This window comes from Belonocnema kinseyi, chromosome 6 (genome assembly GCF_010883055.1).
Source record: "Belonocnema kinseyi isolate 2016_QV_RU_SX_M_011 chromosome 6, B_treatae_v1, whole genome shotgun sequence".
NCBI lineage: Eukaryota > Metazoa > Arthropoda > Insecta > Hymenoptera > Cynipidae > Belonocnema > Belonocnema kinseyi.
Genome location: NC_046662.1, coordinates 146,606,587 through 146,621,251, shown reverse-complemented (window position 1 = coordinate 146,621,251; position 14,665 = coordinate 146,606,587). Strand labels below are relative to the sequence as shown.

The 14,665-nt window shown below is 38.3% G+C and overlaps 1 protein-coding gene across 1 annotated transcript in view; it reads right to left on the bottom strand.

Annotated features, from left to right (window-relative positions):
* The window catches only part of LOC117174117 (protein PTHB1), a 989,848-nt gene that overhangs the window by 615,952 nt on the left and 359,231 nt on the right, over positions 1-14,665 (bottom strand). Inside the window, exon 6 of the mRNA XM_033362889.1 lies at positions 13,386-13,650. Within this exon, the coding sequence (XP_033218780.1) occupies positions 13,386-13,650 (265 nt within the window). The remainder of the gene's footprint in view (positions 1-13,385; positions 13,651-14,665) is intronic.

Below are 14,665 nucleotides of genomic sequence, written 5' to 3'. Positions count from 1 at the left end.
ACAAGTCCTCTCATCTAGTTTGTAAAAGCACAGACGTAATATAAATGCAACATAACTTTGTGGTTAGTTGAACACTTATTACACCATCGTTGGTTCAACATTAACTCATTCTTGTTTTGACATTGATTCATCGTTGAGTCAATATTACACATAGTTGATTCAACATTAAACAAAGTTAATTACATATCTAATTTATCTCTCCAGCTGTTTTGTGAACTATCAAAGTCTAACCACTTTAAAAATATTTTGTTGACACGTTCCTTTATTGCCTTCTTCACAAGACACACGTCGGGATGACTTACTAAATGAAATTCTTGTTTACAGAATCCGCCAGCGACAGGTTTATCCTGATAGTCTTTGAACTTGAATGTCACCAGGTTCGTGTACATGACTCGACCTACAGATCTTGTTTAGCCTCAGCAATGAAATGTTTTGACTTCATACAGACTGATCGATGTTTAGCATTGTTGTAATGGTGATGAGAGCAAATAAAATAAATACCCACTTATAGTTGCATCTTAAGATAAATTTTTTTCACATTTTATTCTTAAATGTGCGATTAAATATTTAACATATTGGCGCCTTTAAATTACTATGCATTGAGTAGAGATTGACACCATATTGCTGCACAGGATTTTTAAGATTTAAATTATAAAATTCTGCCCAACTGCACTTGGAGAAAATATCTATAACAGTAAGGAAATAATTGTAGCCATTATTATTGCGTGTATAGGGTGGCATTTCAACCAAATGCTCATGCTGCGTTTCACCTATATCATGCATTTGCATACGATGATGTGAATAATTCTTTCTAGCAGGTGGTTTTTAATTTAGCAATGATTTCCATTTTATGGACTGAAAAGTCTCGCTGGGTATCAATGTCAAGGTTTTTTAGTTTCTCGTTATTTGATTTTTCGAAAATACTTATCACGAAATCATTATCACCAATACCAATTTGCACGGATGATCTGACTTGATAATCTGTACGTATCTCGTTTTGTAAAATGCGCTCTTTAAGTCCCAAATTAATTGCGTCACGTTATTACTTGGAGTCGCTGACGTTACAAAGTCTCTCTTTCCATCTACGTCGTAATATCCATTAGAGGAAGCCCTTAATTCAAATCCAATAAGCCCGCGGCTTGTTGAAGCGGTTCGATCTAGGTGAAGTTCGAACAAATCGATACTCATTGTGATACTGACTATATTGTTATGAGTAGGCTTGCAATATAAGATTTCAGCTTCTCGTAGTTTCTTAATTATTCATGATTTCATTTTTATGACTTATTTTGCCTGCCTATTAGACTTATTCATTCTTAACATTTTTGTTAGTAGTAATTACTATAGTAGGGAACCTCCACTAGTTGATGGTCGTTTGCATGATACGTTGAACAAATCTGAAACAAAGTTCTTCTGCCTGATATCTTTGCCGATATGAACAGCGTCAGTCCGACTGTAGCGTTTCTTGTGTGCAATTGTAGCCATCAGTATTTCTTTATAATTGCCTAAATCATCAGTGATTATAAACCATATGGTTGCCATAATTTAGCTTGTGCACACCAAAAACCATATCGAAATATTGATTCTTATTTTGTTCTAGGATTCCGAGAAACTTGTTCATCAAGTACTCATAAATATCTGCAGACTTAGTTGTAGCACCTTCTTAAAGTATGATTGTATCTAGGTTTTTTGCAGTATTAGAAGCCATACAGGAGTCGTTATCGACCAGTTTCTTGAGTGGCATAACGATTAACTGATATTTTTCACTTGTTATCTTTTTTTCTTTTCTTTAATTTTACTTTTTATTTTTATTTAGCCATTCTAAACATTCGATGATTATTTCGAATTGCCTGACTAGCTTTTGTGACTTGACGGAGAACGTTCTTCTCTTTGTGAAACTTAAGACATGTCGATGTGTTGATCGCTCAATCTACAATGAAATAATGTTTACTTTATAACTTGTGTTTATAGAGAGATAAAATAGTCCATACTTGGAGTATACCAAACTTCTAAACAGAAGTCTCGAAATTGAGAATAACTCATGTGTGTAGTTTTGTCCTGTTTCTCACAGGCTACTTCATCTAATAAAATCATAGAATTTGATAGCGCTACTACGAAGACTTCACCCACTTTTTCCGATTGTACAAGGGTGTTGAAGTTAACTACTGGATGTTTAATAGGTTGTGTAGAGAAAGGCATTTTGACGACGACTATTTTGAAAATTACAAGTAAAGCGCTTATACAGGATGTCTCGCGAGAACTGTAGTTAATTTTGTGTATGTGGGGTGGGGGGTCGCACACAAAAAACTAGCAAAAAAGGATCAAAATTTTTTATGGCCCGATGCTTATTCTGGGCATAACAGGCGGTACAAGTTTTATGTACGTATGAGCATTTGTGGCATGCGCACGCCATCTCAAACAAGCAGTTCCTACACCGAAGCGCTGAACAAACCGACGTCCATCACTCCGTCCGACAGTACTCTAGTTTGATCAAATTGAAAACTCGTTTTCAACAGAAGAATTAAACTTGATATTCACATCGCTTTTCGACTAAAGAATTCACCTAAGGAACACGCCTTTACTTAAGAGGATGTAATCATGATTTTTTGTTATAATAGAAAAATTTTTAATTAAAATATAAGATTATTAAATTTTAACCACAAGTGCAATATTTCAGACAGCGTGCGCACGCCACACATGCTCACACGTACATATACAACTTGTGCCCTCTGTTGTGCCCAGAATAAGCATCAAACCAAAAAAATTATGGGGACTTTTTTGCTAATTTTTTTTTGCACAGCCCCCCCCCCCCCTGACAAAACAAACTACAGTTTTCGTTGGACGCCATGTATAGCTTTCAGACTAGTTGCGAGATAACGTTCGCAGACAGTGAAATGATTTTGCAGAGTAAAACGAGGAAAATGTTACACCGTCATTAGCAAGGTCAATGATTGGTCAACTGTTATAACTAGAATTCTTTTTTTTACTTATTTAGCATTATGTACTCATGAGAGCGAAAGGAAAAATAAAGAGAGAAACATTAAGCACTAGAAATAAACAGTGCAAGCTCAGCATTCTTTGCTGTCTGGTAGTGATAAGGAAGAAGGTGGAGGCCGGACTTGGGATTTGACGGAATGCTTAGGTCAGCAGTTTCGTACTTAGAGGTGCATCATCGCGCCTGTAATTAGTGGTGGAGTTACACCTCTTACAAGGCTGCAATGTTAGCAGAGGGGACGGACGACAGGGGACGGCATGGAGGTGCCACACGGTGAAGTAGAGTAGTTCCTCCCTACCCATTAAAACTACGCGCCCTGCATCTTCTGTTGCACATTATCTGATTACCGCAGAGGCAAGTAGATTGAGCGGCAGTTTCACTGTTTCAGTAGCACGGTTCGGGTCACGGCTTTACTTTTCTCGCGTTTTCTTCGCCCGTGTCACTGTTCTGACAAAAAATAAAAATGCATTAATTCCAAGAAAAAAAGGGGCCCTCTGTTTAAAGTTGAACTCATAAATTCAATTCGTTTCCCTCGTTCACTCTCTTTTTCTCCAAGGTCTGAGGTGAATAGTTTGTATCGATCCATTGGTTGTTCTTCGTGCCTTATTGCTTGGCACGGTTACAAGCCTTGTTTTGTACTTTTAAGTATTAAATTTTATCAAATAAAAGTGTTATAAGAATAACTTGTTCACTTTACAGTCTTCATCCTTTCTCATTGAAATAAGAAAGATGAAGGAGCAGTAAAATAGTCGACCTCCCTGAACGGAAATAGGGACAAGGACATGCCGAATACCTTATTAATACGAAGAGGGTAAATTTCGCAACTTAGTGCGTGAGGGGATAGTAATAGTGGATAACCATCATTTAAATATTTTCCGTTCGTAACAAATAGCTGGTGGAAGCGGTGGGATTTGTCTTCACTGTTGTTTTATTGCGCATCCTGTCGTTTTTTATTTAAAAGGAAAAGGATTGCGAATTTATTAAATATAAATTTCTTTAGGAATCTTGAGACTGGACAGACTGTAGAAATAAGGATATTACAGAGTTTCGCCGGTTAAAAAAATTCTAAAGGAGTATATTGAATTAAAACCGGCGCCTAAAAACGGCCTTCGGATTAATTTTAGTCTCCTTTGCTTGTCTATTTTTTTAATTGCTCGGCTTCTATCAGGTGGAGCGAATGAAGGACTGAACACTTCAGTCGAGTTTTAAGGCAAATTTAATTTTGGTTTTACACCAATGTCAAGATTTGAGCAAGCGCAAGCGCGAGCACAGTGGAACATCAGCTTCAGGTATTTTGCGCATCTCCTCTCTAAGTAACATATTCTACACTAATAAACCGATGATAGCGCCGAATAGGGGGTATAATGATTAGAGCGAATATCAACCCACACACGTCCGAGCATACCCCTGGCAAATGACTTCAGCTTCCCCTATGCGACATTATTCGAGCGGGGCCTACCAACAACACGATTCTTACGCGAGGGAGCAGACACGAGATTTTAAATACGCTCAGGGCGATACAGGGAATAAGTGAGGTTGAAAACAGCCCCTCGTACTGCATTAACGACAAATGCCCCACGACCCTCCGAAATATAAAAAATAAGTAGGCTGATCAACGAATCGCCAGTATTGAAGATGGACGCAAGAATGTAAAGGGTGAAAATGCTAGATTTTTTACCAGCACCGGTGCCGACGTCAATGTCATCAAGATGACGGCCCCACAGCCCGATACTCATATAGCCGCAAGCGAGCGAGAGTTTATAACTGGAGTCTCCCTAATCCGAGTTTATACTTTAGGTTCAACAATGGTAGAAATATTTAGTAAAAAGGTCTCTTCCCATGTGGTGAGACATACTTTCCCTATTTCAGTTAAAAGGATTTTGGGTCGACCATATTTGAGACTGGAATGATCGAATATTTCTTTTCACTACAGTGCTTTAATTACACAATCCCGGCCAAAAGCTCCAATTTCCTTAATTGGCCCAGAGTAAACAGAGGCTAACTTAGAGTTGTTGATAGAAGTTAAACAAGTACCTCGGATGTTTGTAGGCGAGGCCGCTGCCCTAAATAAAGACGGCGAATGTCAGGTACTAGCCATTAATACCACCCAGTTGAACGCCACATTAGAAATTCCTCACAGGAATTACTTACTCCCTTTAGAGTACGTGGTTTTCTTAAGCGAGCAAGGTTATTTTTTAGGGAAAGAGGTAGTTGTTCCAGCAGAACAAAGAGTGTAAGTCATTAGAAAAAAGATAGAAACCGCTCACCTTAACCCAGAGGAATTGGAAGACGACGACAAGTAGATTCGCAACGGTTACGACAGATTTTTGTTGCCAGGCAACAAGTTACGAATAACAATATTTGTAGAACAGTATATACGCACGTTGTGCGAAGAACCTGTCAAAAGTAAACAATATCGAAAGCCGCAGAAACAAGAGCATGCGCACGAGAAACTGGTTAACAAGGTGTACCCCGACGATCTGATTGTTAATTCCACTTCTCCCTACAATTCACCTGTCTTGATTGCCCCGAAGAAACTCGACTGCCAAGGATCAAGAGAAAACAGCATTTTCAAAGAATAGAGGACATTTTCAATACAAGAGGATGTCTATGAGGATCAAGAATGCCGCAGCAACGTTCTAGCGACTTATGAACAGGGTTCTTATGGGAATGCAGGGAACCGAACTATACGTTTACCTAAAAGACATTGTGTTGTTTACTCCATCCCTTCAGAAACATGACAAAACTATCGAACGATTGTAAGTAAGGTTGCGTGAAGCTAATTTGGCGCTTCAGCCAGAAAAATGCGAATTCTTAATAAAAAATGTAGGCTATCTAGGGCATATTATAGGATTCCAGGGTGTCCGCGCCGACCCAAAAAAGCTCACCGCTATCCGAAATTTTCCATTTCCAAAGGACAAACTTTTCCAGTAAAGTAAGACCTAAAGAAGGAGTTTTTTACATTAAAAAATAAGCTATCTCGAGACCCCATTTTGCAATACCGGGATTTTACAACAGACGCCTAGCAGTTCGCCGTCAGGGCTGTGTTCACCCAAGAAGTTCAAGTTATAGATCTAGATATCGCGTATTTTTCGCGGGTTTTAAGCGCCTCAGAGCTTAACTACGATAAAACAGAAAAGGAGTGCCTAGCAGTGACTTATGCCTTAGAAAACTACCGTCCTCACCTATACGAAAGGATGTTTGTCTTCGCTTGTGATCATGAACCCCTCCATTGGGTAACCTCCGCGAAAAAGCCTCCGAGAAGACTAGCTAAGTGGCTCTTTAAGGTGCACGAATACGATTATGACTATCAATGCAAACCCGGAAAGGTTATTAGGTGGGTAAAAGGGTTGTCCTCCAACCCCTTTAACTCAGAAGCGAACACGAAAACCGGACAATTTCAGGGAGTTTCCACTCCATATTCGCGCATAAGGCGTCAAGGATTACCCTGCGAATTCTGAGGATAGCTTCACTAAGCAGGCCGTTAGGCCTGGCATAACTCGCTGAACTAAGTCGCAGAGATCGGTGTCAGCGCCCGCATTCCGTTCATCCGCCAAACATAATGTACTGCCTGGAACTTTCGAAGCGGGTTCCATTTCAAAACTATTTTCGGCACGAATACCAGGTACGAGGTCGACCTGGACGGAAGTGAAGCGGGTTCCATTTCAAAACTATTTTCGGCACGAATACCAGGTACGAGGTCGACCTGGACGGAAGTACAATTGCTAAAAGGCTGAAGACCCGGAGAGACCGGGAACGCGTGACCATCAGTTGAGCGGCGCTGATACAGTATGGTCCCCTCTTTTTATCAACCACCCAAAATACCTAGGTAAAACAACACTACAAAGCCTATCTCCCGATACATGTTCCCAAAGTCACAACAGGACTCTCTAGGGGGGCTGTACATACCTGAGGCAGGGGATAGGAAATGTGTTACACGGGTGGAGCAATCTCTGATCGACGACGATATGTATTTCTGGGATTGTCGAAAGTTTGAAATTCCGAATGGATCGTGTATTGAACGAAATTCAAGAAATATCCAAGCTAGTAGACACGCTGACAAGTTTAGGCGGGGATTCCAGCGACATGGACGAATACGAGGGTTGTTAGGACAAGCAAACATACATGTCACACATGGAGCTAACGGAATGAACCACGGGGAATTAAACAAAATTTGAACCCCTGTTATCGAAGCGAGTAACCTTTTCAACCCCTCTAGTGGAAATGAGCCCATCAGCGCCATCAACTCCGTAATCATCCCGAACTAAGGACGTTCCACAATCCTCAGCGGTTTCGCCCCAGCCTGCTTTTCCTCGAGGAATAACGGGAAAAGAAACCCCGCGTAGACCAAATCATGGCCACGCAAGGAGGGAAATTTAAGGTATGTACAGCTATCCTGAAACATATATATTTGTACGTCTTTCTCACTGATCAATTAGAGGGAGTCTAGCGGAATTTAGAATTTGTTCTAGAAGCGCATAAGGTTCAGCTCTTTCGCATTGCGTGTTTTGGCGATCTATGTGATAGCCTACCACGCAACATTCTGACGGACAATCTGGTAGAAGTGTTTAAAAATACATCAATGAAAATCGCAGTTTGTTACGATAAAATGGAAGATTCTTCAGAAAGGATCAGGCCTCAAATGTACCGAGCATATCCGCAAGTATCGGAGTTGTGCTTAACTCAAAATCGTGCGCGCCAGACGGGAAATGCTACGTGCTTACAATATAGGACCATATGAGGTTAACAAAGATTTTCAACATAAATCGCGTCACAAACTCGGGGTATAAGCCACAGATGAATGGGGCGTTAGAGAGGAGCCGTGATCTTCTAGCAAAATATATAAAACACCACGACTGCTCATACGATGATTGGCATAGGCTGCGAACAACTAAAATATCAAGAAACTAAGTCTCTCCGGAAGCGGATAGTCAACAGCGAGTTCGTTGAAAGCATGTGAATTTTCTATGAACTAATGATTTCACTACGAGTCACCGCAGTTTGTAGAACAACCGACTGCCTGGAAACAGAGGGACTGCGGAACACACTTCACAACCACCAAGAATGCTTACGGCGGATCGACGCTCACTACAGGCTCACTTAGGCGCTGGTTGCGAAAAGTCATTTCCGTACAACAGATGAAGAAGAATAATGGCCACCACCGAAATCCTACACAACGAATTGTTTGGCATAGTGAAGAGAAGGTGGACGGCGGGCTTAGGAATTGACGAAATGCTTAGGTTAGCAGTTTCGTACTTATAGATGTATACTCGCGCCTGAGATTAGCGGCGAAGTAAAATCTTACAGGAGGCTGAAATCTTAGCATTGACAATTTCAATTAGACATTTTCTAATTGATGCAGAGGCAGATTCTGTCGAAAAACAAAAACAGATTAATGCAAAGAAAAGAGAGGCTTTATGTTTAAAGTTAAACTGATAAATTCAAATTGTTTCTCTCGTTCACTCTCTTTTTCTCCTCGTGCCTTATTGCTTGGCAGGGTTACAAGCATTTTTTTGCATTTTCAAGTATTATATTCTATTAAATAAAAGTGTAATAAGGGTAACTTGTTTACTTTATAGTCTTCATCCTTTTTCATTGAAATAAGAACGACGAAGGAGCAGTAAAACAGTCGACCTCCCTGAACGGAAATAGGGAAGAGGACATGCTCATAACCTCATTAATATGAAGAGCGTAAATTCCTCTACTTGATGCAAGAGGGGAAAGTAATAGTGGATAACCATCATTTATACATTTTTCCGTTCGTAACACCATCAAAGTCATTAACGCTTGGCCGCTTGAGTTTTAATCGTCTAGCTACCAACACTGTGGTCTAGGTACTGAGCTAGCTGTACGTTTGCTAGAGTTGATCTCGTGAAATTGACGAGAGAGAGCGGCATCATTTGAAAAAAACAACCAATTTCTGAATGCTAAAACAAAACCGGTTACGGGATTGAGGAAGAAGCATAGTTCGAAGAAGAAAAATTATTTCAAACAGGAAACCCAATTCAAGGAAGAGGAATCTTAGTTCGAAGAAGACATCAGCTTCAAAAAGTAAGCTAGTGGCGTTAGAAAGATTGTAAATGCAGCCAACAGAGCAATGGGATGAAAAAGTAATGCAAAAGTAGCAAACAAGTCGGCAAACAGAGGTGAACAGAAAGCTATTAAACGAGTAGACAATAAACGTCAAGAGCAAAATCCAAGTGTTGCTAGAGTTAATGCATTTTTCACTCTTAATGAAGGTGCAGCAGCTGTAGTGATTGCAGTAAACCATGCTAGCGCAGCCAGACAACAACTGGCAGAAGCTTAAGGACATAACAATATAATGAAGTTAATTATTCTAGAAAAATGTTTACTAGTGAAGGAAACTAATAAGATTAATTCAGCTATTGTCCACCTTGATTATATTTACGGTCAGGGTGCCCACTCGGTAAGTTAGAGAAAGATGGGTGAAACTCTTCTATATTTTGACATTTTCGATAATCTCCATCCAACATCGGATCTTGCAGATAATCTCACCGCTGGTAGCGTAAAAAGGAATTATGACAGATTTCAGGACTATGCCAGTGTTTTAGGTGGACATTTGTGCCTCAAGGCTCATTTACACCTCCGTTGAAAAAACTCGTTTTATCTTACTCTAACATGCAACAAAAACAGAGGTTGATCTCATTTTAGAAATGCTACAGACAGTTTAGTCAAGCAGTTTCTAGAATGAGATAAGCTTATGCTATCGTTACATGTTAGAATAAGAGAAACAGAGTTTTTCCAACAGAGGTGTAAATCAGCCTCAAACTTCCAATGTGGAAAGCTGCATATTGCGTGTAAAAGATAAATACTGCCTGCTTAAGAGTGCTTGATAAACTGAATAGAGCCAGTATAGAGAAGATCACCATCATGGATTTATTATTACCTATTCTGATAACAGGAAACGCTTTTGTGCTAGATGCAGAGTAATTTTTACTAATAGAACTCTCAGTTTAGAATAACTCTGGACTTGAATTCGTTGCATTGCTCACATTTAATGCTATTTCTAACGTTGATATTGGAAAGATAAAAACCGATGTCAGTGATCATGCATATTGACAGCAATGAAATAAAAGACATTTTAAGTTATGGCCAAACGGCTCTAAGATGTAACGGTATTACAATAACTATTTGACCAAATAAGAACACATTGCGAAGTGAGATGAAATTTGATCGCAAAGTAAACGTTCAACCTGTGGCTTCTAATGGACGATTTTGGGAATTCGCACCCCATACTAATACTATTATATAGGATATAATATCGCTGAAGTCCTGTCACGTGCCATTTATATATCAACCGCAAAGAAGACAATACGTCAAATTCAGTTCGTCATAGTTGATCAGGATGGAGATTTAGTTAATTTACGAAGAGAGTTTAAAACAATATGACTTCGCGTAATATCATGATACTGAGTATCGCATACAATCTCAAAGGACTCTATATAAGCAAATCAATATCCCAAAAACAAGCCAGTTCCTATGCTCACTATACAATTCATGCACATTAAACTTATGCCTCATTATCATTCAACGACAGGGATGAAATTATAATTGTTGTGCAGCACTTGTATGGAAGAATGACAAGGGCTGATAGAGCTACAGTCATTACTGGTAAATCTATGGTGAGTGATGCGTTCTAATATTTGTTTCAAGAAGTTCGCTATGAATTCAATGGTAAACGCAAAGGCAAACGCAAAGGCAAACTCAAAGCGTAAACTTATCCTAGCGAGGTCGCACAGTAATTTTAGTGGCATTATTCAAGCTCGAAAACAGGCAAGATAATAAGGGCAAGAAAGAATCTCGATTCATAAATTCGAGTGGATGATATCACACGTAATGGCTTCAGATCAGCAAGAATTACAGTTGCTAAATCTGATTGAAAAAGATTTTCTCACAACTATGAGTTTTCACTCCAGGCGAATTGAAGAATATCCCTTGCTCCAAATCACCTTAAGATATATATGGACTGCCAAAACATCAGCTCATTTAGAAAAAACATGTTACATTATACCGGATTTAAAGTAGGTAGAAAGGATAAACTTTCTGAGAGTCCTCAACCGCATCTGCAGCATCCCTTAACTGCTAGAATATTTTAACTAGTCACTAGAAAATTTATTCTCCTCCTTATTTTTTTCGCTAGACCAACGGATACCCGACATACCTGTCTCTTTTTGGAAGAGCTTAATGACCCGATCTCTTAAGATCTGGGCGAAACCTCGTCAGCTGTGCCCCCTTTTTTCAACCATTTCCTTAGTCTATCCTCATACATATCCGTAATGGATTGAGGTACTTGGATTTCCGGTTAGTCCGCTATTTTGACAATCTTCATATTATTTATGATAAGAAAAGGCACCTTAATTAAAATTTAAGAAATTTTAATAAGATTGAAATCAAATTAAAAATACTATTTGACGTACGATGATCAAGTTAATATGCAGAATTCCTGAAAAACCCCAAGAACCTAACGACCAAATTTGGACAACCACAAAAAAATGTTCACATTGCAACCTGAAAAAAGCGAAAGCTTTATTTGAAAAGAAAAGAATTTTTTCTGACAAGGACGAAAAAGAGGAAAGAAAAATGAGAAGAAGACCAACCTAAACCCTTCTTTCTATTTTTTATTTCTCCTTTATTTTTACTATTATCAAACTACCCTCGCTTGATTCTCGGTGGTCAGGGAGAAGTCATCGTGGTTTTTATGCTGTTCCTGTCTGTTTGGAATTTTTTTTCCTTTGATAAGTGTGCTGTGCGAGTGCCGAAACGTTAGTGATTATTTTTTACGAGTTTTTTTATTGTGGTTTGATAACAGTAGAAATAAAGAAGACGAAAAGAATAAAAAAGAGATGGAAGGGGATTTCGTTGACCTCCCTCTTATTTTTCTTTCTTCTTTTTCATTCTTTGTCCAAACATAAAAAAATAATTATTTTCTTTTCTTGGAAAATTTGTGCTTTTTCCGGGTTGCAATCGGAACATTTTGTGGTGGTTATCCAAATTTGTTCGTTAGATTCTTGGTTTAATTTAAAAAAATTCGGCACATTAATAGAACTCAAACTCGCTGTGATTTCTTTTTCTTCTTATCATTACCTTATGGTTAAATAAACTTGATTTCTGCTTATTAAGTGAAGGCGTGAACATTTTTCGAAGCATTTTGCGAAGTCCCTACCTTCAGGCACCAAATTAAGTATACCAAATTCGGAAACTTCTGAAAATTTTTCTATTGAACTATTTCCTACTAAAATTAACCGTTTTCATGAAAATCAATAGAAACGCAAAAAAATATACTTTGTTAAGAGTGAGATAAGCACGCAGATAATCTTACTGATCAACAAAACGCTTTAAAGGTTTCAAAGCGTCGAAAGTATCACGGGATTCTGAAGAGACCCTCAAAAGTTTTGCAGCAGATTCGCAACATATTTTTAAAAGAGAGAGAGAAAACTAGAAACGTAGCATGTTTTGAGATCGTGTGCTTCTCAAAAAACTTTGAAAAATCTATGAATAGATTATCAGGCTTGAAGATAGAAGTCTCTAAAGAACTTGATTGAGCTGAACTAGGCAAACGTTAAATAGATTCTTACATATCGATTCATCATCTCGACTGCTCGTTTGCTGTTGGTTTCTAATATAGTTTCGTAGAAGTTCTCTGCGAAGTCTTGAACGTTCTTCGTCTCTTTTGTTTCATTCTAAATGGAAGTCAGATAATTGGCATTATCCTTACTAATCCTTAAGATTCGCGTTATCGTAGAACTATAAACGCAGTCCTTGTGAGACTGTATCGCTTGTAGACAGTAAGCGATAAAACCTTATAAGTTCATGTGCGTAACGGAAAAGTCGGGTGCGCCGATCACAGTCTTTAGTTGTAAGAGCAGAATTACGACTAGATGCCGGTATAGGACTGAGAACGAGATTTCGTCCGCCTTGCGAGGGAGCAAATAAACTCTTAAAAAGGGCTCTCCATCTCACGCCGTCGTTCAGGTACGAAACTAATTGAAGTTTAAATGCAATGCTTACTCCATTTTCATAGTAAAAATGCCCACTGCATCTCACTATAAGGTAAACGTACTGTATCACCGAACACCGAAAGTCAGAAACTTCTTTCCGGGAAATATTCTGCTTATCTTGAAACTAAGCACCTCTCTTACTAGGTACTCATTTTTTGCAGCTAATATGAATATTGCCTTTGTTTTTCCACATTCTGCTTTTTTTAACTGCAGTTATGTGCCTTTTAGAAACTTTTCGATTACAGAAGTTTCGATGATATCATTTTTAATTTCTGAATTTTACTAATTTCAGAACTCAAAAGCTTGTTTAAAAATGTTTTTGGAATATTTTGATCAATAAATTCTATAAATTTTATAAAAATTAATGAACTTACTTGTAAAAAGCCAAGCCCCAATCTGCATTCTGCGTAACAAATACGTCGGTAGCTTGTAGATATACTAAGGGCTCATGGTGTAGACGATTTTTAAGAATTCGCGAAAAAGAATAAATTTCTTGTTCAAGAAACAAAAGTGTGCCATTAACAAACTGCACACAGAGGAAATCTCTTTCATGTCCACCGCCGAATGCTCCAATAGTTAAGGACATCGCTACCGAAGGCAGTTGGTGCTCGTATTCAACTTCCAGGCGGCATTTATCACCTAAATTGAATAATATAATCATATAATAGTTTCAATGGGATATAATATACATCCTGTAAGTGTAAATATCCTGCTTCCCTCCCTATAATGAAGCCTATGTTGGTATTAAGGATGGGTAAAAAAATCAGATCGGGTCAGATTGCCTGAAAGTCTGAGTCATGCACGATCTCATTCAACCAGAAGTATTTGAACACACGTTTAAAAAAGACGTTTAAGACTGTGCTCACGAAACAAGAAAATCAAAAGCAATTTCTTCTCCATGTTTTCAAAAATCTTCAATAGCACCCACTTTTTTAAATCCAACCTTATCAAGCGATTAGATGCCACAGAGTATTAAAAATGAACAATTAATGTTATATGGTTGTTGAAATATAATTTAAAAAAGTAATTGAAAATTTATTGTACTCCTAGTCGGTCTAAAATCATAACTATAATTTTTTGATGAAGGTTCAGTGTGCGTAGCTTCAGTTTTTATTTTTTTTAACTGACGTGCCTAGCAGGTTTTCCATGAATGAGTTTCCCCTGAATAGTTAATGTAGATTACTAATATGGCTTCATGACTGATGGTCCTGTTTACAACTGTTTATACAAATTCCCCGCGACTCAAATTTTTAAATTTCAGTTTCCAGCGCTTGGACCTGTTGATTCGTGTGAGACTAATTTGAAATGCTGTCACACGATAAGCTGATAACAGCCCATAAAGAATAACGCAAACGTAAATTTACGATTATCGATAAATTAAAAATGCCCATATTTAGGCAAGATCAAGAGCCGCTTTGCTTTCTCAGCGCCTGACTACCAACTGCTAATTATTATATTACCACTGAGATTATATGACTCTAATGACTTCAATCGGAAAAGTATCTTTAAAAAAAAGTATATTGAGTATATTATCCGTCGGCGAGAGGTTTTTAAGCACAATATATAAAAATTGGAAGCCTGCGGTGAACGACAAAGATTATCAGTAACGGCGGATACAACAAATTTCCTAATACTTCAAGCTGAGAGAAAATGA